Source organism: Durio zibethinus, chromosome 7 (genome assembly GCF_047325235.1).
Source record: "Durio zibethinus cultivar Kanyao isolate XHJ-2024 chromosome 7, ASM4732523v1, whole genome shotgun sequence".
NCBI lineage: Eukaryota > Viridiplantae > Streptophyta > Magnoliopsida > Malvales > Malvaceae > Durio > Durio zibethinus.
This window is the reverse complement of record NC_143168.1, coordinates 14707687-14717773: the sequence shown is the minus strand read 5'-3', so window position 1 is coordinate 14717773 and position 10087 is coordinate 14707687. Positions and strand designations below refer to the sequence as shown.

The 10087-nt window shown below is 33.0% G+C and overlaps 2 protein-coding genes across 2 annotated transcripts; one reads left to right on the top strand and one right to left on the bottom strand.

Annotated features, from left to right (window-relative positions):
* Positions 1 to 203: 203 nt before the first annotated feature.
* LOC111278011 (uncharacterized) lies at positions 204 to 1227 on the bottom strand. The gene is made up of 3 exons (XM_089764331.1): positions 1028 to 1227; positions 573 to 938; positions 204 to 273 (listed from the first exon to the last, which is right to left on the bottom strand). Exons 1-3 carry the CDS (start codon positions 1225 to 1227, stop codon positions 204 to 206), a joined length of 636 nt encoding a protein of 211 aa, XP_089620457.1.
* Positions 1228 to 4077: 2850 nt separating this feature from the next.
* On the top strand, positions 4078 to 10087 carry LOC111278010 (SNF2 domain-containing protein CLASSY 3-like). Its single transcript, XM_089764340.1, has 4 exons — positions 4078 to 5378; positions 6069 to 6227; positions 6840 to 8780; positions 9698 to 10087. Exons 1-3 carry the CDS (start codon positions 4491 to 4493, stop codon positions 8775 to 8777), a joined length of 2985 nt encoding a protein of 994 aa, XP_089620466.1. The 5' UTR covers positions 4078 to 4490; the 3' UTR covers positions 8778 to 8780; positions 9698 to 10087.

Genomic DNA, 10087 nt, shown 5'->3' with positions numbered 1-10087 from the left:
GCTATGGCTGCTGTTCATATCTTCTCCCATAGCCCATTTTCACTCCTTGCAGCTTGTGTCCTGATGTTCCCTTCCTCACGGCACAGTAATTTGTATTCGTTCTTGATAGAGTACTTTCCACTGTTATCATAATGCTATACCAATATGCCAGAGCTTCCTCTCTTGTTTAATGTATGGTACTTATGGCCATTGCTTCATCCAACTCAAACATTTTCTACAACTCCAATTTCCATTATCCCGTGTTTTGGTCTATGAGCTCTTCCACCAATCCTTCTGCATTCCATTTCCCTCTTTATGAGCAAATGAAGAAGTCTTTGTTGAACGGCACCCATTTATCTTTCCAAACCCTTATCAATCCTCCATTCCTAACCTTCCATCTAGTGCCCCGTTCTCCAAATGCTACGCAACGTCAAGGAAGGGTTACTACCAAGTTTTGCTTCAAGAAATGGTGTCCTCGAGAAGTATTTAGCCTTGAAGATTCCATACAACAAAGTTGTTGGATTTGTTAGAAGTTTCCACCCCTGTTTTGCCAATATTACCTTAATAAATTTCTCCATATCACGGAACCTAACCTTCCCTCTTTCTTTGGTGTGTACATTTCCTTCCAGCTAATCCAGTGGATTCCTCTTTTGTCATTGTTTTGCCTCCACCAAAAGTTGCTTATGATACAGTTTAGTTCCACGCATAGTGTCCTTAGAAGCAAGAAACAACCCATGGTGTAAGTTGGAATCGCCTGCACTTTTGATTTTAGGAACGCCTCCTTGCCACCCTGCGAGAGCATTTGACAATTTCTTTCAGTCAACTGGTTGTGCATTCTGTCCTTTACTTCTCTAAATGATTTCCTTTTTTCCCTACCCACCATAGATGGTAGGCTTAAGTACTTTTCCAAATTTGTTATGGCCCCTATTCCCAAAACCTCCTTGATCTCTTCCTTACTCCTATCCTTTGTATTGGCATTGAAAACCAAAGCCGACTTAGGAAAATTTATACATGTCCAGAGCTTTCTTCATACCTGCTTAGCACGTACCTCATTATTTCGCTTTCGTTCGCATTTGCTTTTGCAAATAGGATACTGTCATTAGCGAAGAACAAATGAGTAACTTTGGGTCCAGATTTACTTTGCTGTAGGCCATTCAGCAGTCTTTCGTTTTGGCACTTCTGGAGCAAGGATGATAAAAGTGTTAATGGGCCTTTAGAAGTTCTTGTCCAAGTTCGAGTTAACCACATCGTTGTATCGAATTATAAAAAAAAAAAAAAAAGGAGGAAGTAGCTTGACAACATGTTCGTATAGATCTATTATTTTTTCATAACTAATTGCTATCCATGAATTTAATAGGTAGGACTAATGTCTCGAATAATTTTTAAATTATAACAAAATATTTAATGATCTTAAATTTAAAAAATTTTTAATATAATATTTGAATTATGAAATTTTTAATTAATATGCAACTTATTTTATTTGCTTTAAATTGTAATATAAGATTGAAAAATAATTTTTTAAGTATTATGTTAATAAATAAATTATAATTTATAACATTAAAAATTTTTCTATGATTTAAAAAGATATCAAATCATTTATAGCTTAGATAAAATGTATTGACTAAAAAAAAGAGTGGTGGACAGTAAAAAAATATAGAGTGTAAATGATATAATAGTGTTCGCAATTTACTCGAGTTCAATTCGAATAAAACTTGAATTCGATTTCGTTATTATCGAGTCTAGTTCGAGTTCAAGTAGCTCAATTCATCAATTGAGTCGAGTTTAAATATTTTTATATCTAATTCAAATAGTTCGCGAGCCTAATCGAATTTTTATTTTTAAATATATTTTTATTATTTTAATTAATAAAATATTTTAAACTCGAGTTTAAGCTCAAATATAAATAATAAAGTTTTTGTCTAATTAAATTTATTTTGACTTGTTAATCGAATTCAATTGAGTGAATTCGAATTGTTTAATTTTTATTTCGAATCAAGTTCGAAAAATAAAATAAAATTTGATCGAATTAAAATCAAATTTCGAATCTTAAATTTTAAATCGAATTCATTCGAATTTAATATTATATTGATTTTATCTTGATTGATTACACTCTTAAAAAAATACAAAGAGAGTATGGACAGATGGTCAGAGTGCGGCAATGGCAATGGCAATGCGTAAACAGGCAATCACTGGCTTTGGGTTTTGCCATTCTAGTTTGTAATGCAATGCAGGCCATGTGTCACACCATATACCCATTAATTAAATTTAATTATTTGTATATTTATATAATATAATATAATATAATAATAATGTATATATTTATTATATTTTATATAAAAATTATATATTATAATTAATATTAATACAAAATATATTTTTTAATTTTATTAAATACATATAAATATTATATTAGTTTTATTTTCTATTATCGTATTAATTTTTTTAATTGCTAATTATTCTGAAACCAGAACCATAACGCAGCACAATGTGCTACAGCAGGTTGCGTAAACTGCCTACCACGCTTTTTATCAATTGGCAGAGAGCCATTAGCCTATTGGTTATTGGTTAAGGCTTCCCTGCCTCTCGGCTTTCCCTATTTCACACTGCAATTTATATAATTACATTAATTGCTATCCATTACCAGGAATTGCACGCAATCTATTTATTCTGTTCCATTTGCTTTACAGTTTCGAATTTGATTTAGGTCTAATTGTTATAGCGGATTTGAAAAAATTTTATTTAAAAAATATATTTAAAATTGTGACTAGAAAAATATAAGTTAAAATTTTAATTATTTAATATTGTTATAAAAATTGTTATTGACATATTAAAATATTAAAATATATATAATTTTAAAATTATAAAAATAAATAAATAGTTTTACCCTTCAAAAATACTTTTTAACTGTAAATACAACTTAAAGAGCTTTTGTGTTTAGTTCATAAAATTAAACTTTTTATAAGCAAAATTAAAAAATTTTACACTATTTAATTCTAAAATTGGAATTTCTAACGAAAGGACTTTTTTTTTTTTTTTTGAAGAATTTATCAAAAATACTTTTAAACCTGAATGGCAAAGAGGCTGGTGTAAATGTTGCACATTGCATGACCCAAAAATAACGAAAGAAGTTGGAAAGTAATCTGTCTTTAATTTTTGTTCTCTGAAAAAACGGAGGATGAAATGGACATTTGATGGGATTGTAATCATTATTAATTTCTACTACCATCTACATCTACTATTCTAATTACTTTCCCGTTTTAAAATATTTGTTATAAATTAATTTTTATTAAATTTTAAAAAAATTTTATTTATGTATTTAATATTAAAATTTAAAATTTTTATAAAATTAAAATTTTATATTTTTAATATTAAAAAGTAAAAATTTTATAAAAAATAAATTCTTTAATATTTATTTTATATTTAAATAAAATTTTAATTTACATTTAAATAATTCTTTAATCTTTAATTTATATTTAAATAAATATTTAATATAAATTAATTTTATTTGAAATAAGCATTTTTTATGCAAATTAAAAAATAAAAAGTTATTTGAATATAATAAAAATATAGGTTTTTATTTTAAAAATATTTCAATAATTTTTTTAATATTTAATCTTATTATATTTCAAATGAATTTAAACTTTTCAATCCAAATTACAGGTTGGAGTAAAAATTGAAAATTTTCATAATTATTTTTCAAATCAAAGTTCTTTAATTATTGGATTCAAATCTTTTCATCATATCAAACTAAGTTCCTAAGATGGAATTTATTTATTGTTTTTGACTTACTATAATTGTATCAGTTGTTTATATATATATATATAATAAAAGTGATGGCAAATTTGGGAAGTTCATATCTTGAATTCTCTTTCGTAATGCTAAAAAAATCAATTAAAAATTTGAACACTTAAAAAAAAAAAGTAAAAAGATATCAGATACAGTACAACTGGACCTAAGCTTAGGGCACGTCCAATTTCGGTGAAAATCCAAAATCCAAATCCCGAAAGAAAAAAATATTACTACTGCTATTAAACATATAATATTAAATAAAATAGTAGTAGAAATAAATTCTTTTAACGGGGAACAGAAAATGGGAAGAAGGGCAGTTCGGGGAATTAAAAGCTTTTCTTTGTTACTTGGGTTTCAGGTTTTGGCTTTCTTTCTGATTTGTCCGCTGACTTGTGGGAGTGAATAAGGGGTCTTTTCCTTTGACCTATCATTATTATATTTTCTTTACCATCACACGCTCTTCTCGTCTCTTCTTTCTCCCGCATGCATTCATACCCCTGTTCCTGACCTTTGCTATTCCTCTCCCTTTCCCTCATATTTCCTTCCATTCCCTTCCGCCTCAAACTCTTTTCTCTCTCCCTTTCCCTTCTTTTTCCATCTGCCCTAAAACTCACACCACAACCATTCTTTTCGTCTCTCTCTCTCTCTCTCTCTCTCTCTCTCTCTCTCTCTCTCTTTCTTCCCCTGAAAGTCGACAACCTTTTTCTTTTAATCCACGCGCAATGTCGAATCAGTCGATGCCGGTAGCTTCAAGAACAAGAAGAAAGAGGGAAGCTCTGTTGTTTGAGGAGTATCGTGAAAGCAAGCGGAGACAGATACAGGAGGAGGTGGAGGAGCGCAAGGCCAAAACCATTATGGCTATGCCCGAGTCCTCCACCAAGGACAATATATCTTTGGCTTCTCAACAACGGACTGATCAAATGCAAATTTTGAGTGAAGAATCTGACATTGAATTAGAAGAGTGTAAACAAGATGAAAAGGACCCTGATCTTATATGCCTTGATAGTTATGATGATATTGATGATGATGATGATGATGATGATGATGAGGATGATGGTGATTCAATGGAGGGTTCTGATGAGGCTCTTACCTCTACAAGCGGAGAGGATAATGATGAATATGAGGATTTGGATTATTATGGGGACGACTATGGCGCCCGAGCTGTGGTTTTAGATAAGCAAAGCCATGCCAATGCCAAAGCCAAAGCCAAAGCTGAAAAGGTTGAGTTCGTTTCTGAGCACGCTGGAAACAGTAAAAAGAATTCAAATGGGGTGGATATTTTCTTTGATGAAGATGTAATTGATGTTACATCTTCCAAAACCAAGTCTACGCATAAAAAGGGACGGCCAGCCTCATCCAACAAACTTCACCTTCTTAAAATTCTTGCGGATTCTATTTTGGACAATGAAGACGCAGATTGTAGTTCATCGGGAGAGGATATCAATGAAGAAACTGAGGACAACTCTTTGCCTCTGAAGTTCACTTTTGGGGTTGAGCCAACAACTACTCATCATGAGAAAACAGAATTTGAGAAAGAAATGGATTCACTGTGGACTGAGATGCAGTTTTCTCTTACGTCTTCTGAGATTGGTTCAACCGAGCCTTCCCTGGTATGTTCAAAATCTTTGTACAAGTCTGAAATAATTCATATAATATTTGCATTTTTATTTATTTTATTCATTGTTTCATGTCCAAATTCTGAAAATTGAGTCCTGATTTATATGCTTATTATGTGTCAAGCCCTTCGCATGCACAAATTGGATCGTATATACTTCCTTCTAGTATGGATTTGTGTTTCCGTGAATTTACATATGCAAATAAACAAAGGACATACATTCAGATACACATCTTCCTACAAAAGCTATAAACTAAAGTAAAAGAGGCCTTGATATTTTTTTTAGAAAGGAATTGCATGCAAAATATGTTTGTTGTTTCTAAGGTCTTTTAGGCTCAGTTAACTGTATCAGTAGAAAAAGAGCTAAATGTATATACATCTGCACTCCTTAAAGTGAAAATTAGCAGCAGATGACTATTGAAGCTTCATGAAAATTAGCACGGTGTGTCGTATTGTTACTGTATTGGATTTAGCTTTACCAGATTAGGCTTTCAATGTCATAAAGGCTGATCTTTTTAGATATTAAATATGCAGAAGAGAGAGGGAGAGGTGGAAACATGAGTCTGGACCTCTATGTTTGCCCTTGTTTAGGTTTCTTTTTTCATGTGAATCTTTATCTCAACTTGTCTGCATTATGCATTTATATATTTAAACTGAAACTTATACAGTTCATATTGATGAACAGGTGGAAATTGAGGATGCCGATATATCTGACGTTAAACATGACAAAGCAACCCTATGTAGTCTAGGGAATCATCAGCTTGTGCTAGACGAAGAAATTGGAATGAAATGCAAATTTTGCTCTTTTGTGCAACTGGAAATCAAATATATTTCACCACCTTTGGTAAGTTGTGTGTGGACCTTTATGTTTCATGCTTAATAATCTATATTGAAAATTTCATTTTGATGATAGTATTTTATTTTATTTTATTTTGGTTGGGAAGGTGGGGCCAATATAGAGTGCCATGATGGTAGCAGAGATACTTTGTTGAAAGCATTGTTGTTAGTTATTTTTTAAAGCAGTAAAGTAAAGGTTTTTCTTGATATTGATTTTTATGGTTTGATACACAAAGTTTGGCTCTTGTTCTCCGATAAGTTTGTATTTGCTCATTCTAAGTTTTAAACCAAATCTGCCACAAAGCTGGGTAGTTTAATTGGCATTTTTGTTTTTTTGAAGTATATTAGGTATTGCTAGTGCTATGAATGCTAAGAATTTTAGCCCATTAAATTTGATGGATTTAGATGTAAACAGTTCCAATGTGAATTATGGTGTTAGACAAGCTAAATGGCTCAATATAGGTTAATGGCAAGGAGCCTAATATATACATAAATAAATATATATATGTATATAAAAATATATATATATATATATATATATATATTGCGACACTTGAGTAAATGGCTCTTACTTAGCTTCAGATATTTGATTCTTGTAACTTGGTTTTGCTTGTTGCAGATGACACAGCCTTGTGGGAAATTTGAGAGGCAACACTCTGGCGTTGTGGACTCTTCTATATTTGATGGTCTTCAATATCAAGACCCTAACAATGATATGCCTGGCTGTGATCTCTCTGCTGATATCAAAGGCACAGTATGGGAAATCATTCCGAACTTAAAAAGTAAACTTTACCCTCATCAGCGGGAAGGTTTTGAATTCATTTGGAATAATATATCGGGAGGAATTTATCGTGATAAGTCAAAAAACTCATCCAACAGATGTGGTGGATGCATTATATCTCATGCTCCTGGGACAGGGAAAACCCTTCTAACTATAGTCTTTCTTCAGACATACTTAAAAGAATATCCAAGTTGCAGGCCAGTGATTGTTGCTCCTAGCAGTATGCTACTCACATGGGAAGCAGAGTTTAGGAAGTGGGAGGTTGATATTCCTTTTCACAATCTGAACAGTCAGGATTTTTCTGGCAAGGAAAAAACAAAGGGAATTGATTTTTATAAAAAATTTGAGCAAGGTGTCACATTCCCAGATAGACCCCTTGCCCGGCGCCTGGTGAAACTGCTTTCCTGGAAATCTGATGGAGGCATTTTGGGAATCAGTTACAGACTTTTTGAGCAACTTGCTGGAAAAGAGAATAAGGGGAAACAAAAATGTTCAACTGTAGATAAGCTTGTAAGTAAAATCCTTCTTGAGCTTCCTGGTCTTTTTGTCCTTGATGAAGGGCACACACCTAGGAATGATGATACTCATCTGTGGAAGGCTTTATCAAGAATTAAAACAGAAAGACGTATCATTCTCTCAGGAACTCCTTTCCAGAATAATTTTGATGAGCTCTTCAACACACTCTGCTTAGTTAGACCAAAATTTGTTGAAGGAATCCAGTCTAGACATCGAGAACAGGTTAACAAAAAGCGTGGTCAAAAAGGAAATGAAGCAAAATGGAAATGGGACTCTTTGACTGGTTCCATTGGCAAAGATGTTGATAAAAATGAAGCGGAGAAACTGAGGGAGGTTAGAGCTGTGATTAAGCCATTTGTGCATGTGCATAAAGGCAGAATTCTACAGACTACCCTTCCTGGTTTGAGGCATTCTGTGGTTGCTTTACGGCCCTTTGATCTGCAGAAGAAAATCCTTGAGCGTGTTAAAGAAACAAAGAATGCACTTTATTTAGATTATTATGTGTCCTTGATCTCCATCCATCCCTCTTTGTTGCAGCAGGTATCAGATCAGAAAGACATTAATGAAATTGTCAGCTCCATTGTTAGAATGGATGAGTTAGAAAGGATAAGACTGAAGCCTGATAAAGGAGTTAAAACTAAATTCCTCATGGAGCTGCTTAAGCTTAGTGAAGCTCTGGATGAAAAGGTCATAGTTTTCAGTCAATATCTTGAACCATTACACTTAATAATGGACCAGCTTAAAGATTTTTTTAAATGGAAGGAAGGGGAGGAGATATTGTTCATGCATGGAAAATGTGATATAAAGCAGCGTCAGTGCTCAATTAATGTTTTTAATGATCCAGTGAGCAAATCAAGGGTATTGCTTGCATCAACAAAGGCTTGTTCTGAAGGTATAAATCTTGTTGGAGGTTCAAGGGTGGTTTTGCTGGATGTGACATGGAACCCATCCGTGGAAAGACAAGCTATAAGCCGTGCATATAGGCTAGGGCAGAAAAGGGTTGTATACATTTACCACCTTATCTCATCTGGGACAATGGAGGGAATGAAATGTTATCGACAAGCTGGGAAGGATCGGTTATCTGAGTTAGTGTTCTCTTCTTCGGACAAAACTGTTGATCATCACAAGAAAGCCTGTAACGTTCTAGAGGATAAAGTTTTGGAAGTGATGGTCCAGCATGAGAAGCTCAAGTCAATGTTTGAAAAGATAATAAACGAGCCCAAAGATTCTGAACTGATCGCAGCTTTTGAGGATCTGTAACAGGTATCTGTTCCCCTTGTAGAAATTTTATTTTAGAAGGGACTGAAGGAATCCCAACTTCAGAAGTTGATAGTGTTTTCTTATTCTTCATTCAGTTTGCTGAGATCCGGAATCCTAACCATTTTGTTGGTCTAGGTATTTAATTTTTGAGATTTCATACATATATTTAGAGCCACCATTGTGTATGCTAATGTTTTGTTTTTCCTTTCCGCACAACTAATTTTGATCATCTAGTGTCATTTACAATCTTGATAACTTTATATTTCTCTAGACAAGAGCCAATATTAAAAACAAGGACTGCCAGATCATATCTGCATTTCTTTCACCTCTAGGAATGCCAAAATACTGGTCCTAAGACCATTTATTTCAACATATTTTGTTGCTAGTTGCTACTCTGATAAAGTCCATTGAGTTTGTATTATATTATGCTTTTTAGCTGGTAAGCCAGATAAATGGACCAAAATTAGTAGTGTAAGGCAGGCATTAGACATGTGTCCAAGGAAAGAGAAACACGAAGAAATGAGTATGGAACAAGGTTTTCTTGAACTTGCAGTCGGTCTTGTCTGCCTATGTAGAGCTGTGATCAGCTTCCTGTAGTTTGGCACAGGTAAACATAGAGCTGGATTTTGATTTTCAGAACAATGAGAAATACATAATTTTGATTCAGACCTTTATTTTTTGTGGAGATAAGGTTGCAGTTGCAGCTACTGCTAGAGGTCGTCATTTCAGAGGACCTTTTACCTGCTTAGTAGATAAATTAAGCATTATATTTTGTAGGCCATGTTTAGATATGCCCTTTCAGGAATAGTTTGTTCTCAAAACCAACTGCTACTGCTAGGCTACCTATTTCCATTGTTCTCTCATCAAAATAGAATTTCATTCAGTGTTTCTTTTGTTTATGAGAAATTGCCTTGTTTTAGGCTTGCCAGATATGTCGCCGTGTTGATGATTTCAGATTCTGAAAACAAAGATGAAAAAGTGACAGATTGGTGAACATGATTGAGAATCTTACCGTTTAGATTCAACAGCCACTGCTTTTTACCAGGGAACATGTTTCAGAGTTGTAATGGAGAACGTCACCAACGTTTGTGATTTGGATAAACTTTTCATTGTGGCAAACTGCCTGTAAAGAAACACAAAAATGTTTCCAACCCTTTTTTTTTTTATTTATATATACCAATTTTATTAAAAGATTTTACATTTTGTTACTTAAAACTAGTTTATCATTTACTGTTCACACAGTACTTAAAAATAGTTATATTTCCATATGCAATTGCATTATTCTTGTATTTAAATTTAGTATTTTAATG

Coding starts and splice junctions, on each gene's coding strand:
- LOC111278011 (XM_089764331.1), bottom strand. CDS start 1,227: ATGTGGTTAACTCGAACTTGGACAAGAACTTCTAAAGGCCCATTAACA. Junction 939..1,027: donor AACGAAAGCGAAATAATGAG/GTACGTGCTAAG, acceptor TACAAAGGATAG/GAGTAAGGAAGAGATCAAGG. Junction 274..572: donor ACACCAAAGAAAGAGGGAAG/GTTAGGTTCCGT, acceptor AATGGAATGCAG/AAGGATTGGTGGAAGAGCTC.
- LOC111278010 (XM_089764340.1), top strand. CDS start 4,491: ATGTCGAATCAGTCGATGCCGGTAGCTTCAAGAACAAGAAGAAAGAGG. Junction 5,379..6,068: donor GTTCAACCGAGCCTTCCCTG/GTATGTTCAAAA, acceptor ATTGATGAACAG/GTGGAAATTGAGGATGCCGA. Junction 6,228..6,839: donor AATATATTTCACCACCTTTG/GTAAGTTGTGTG, acceptor TGCTTGTTGCAG/ATGACACAGCCTTGTGGGAA.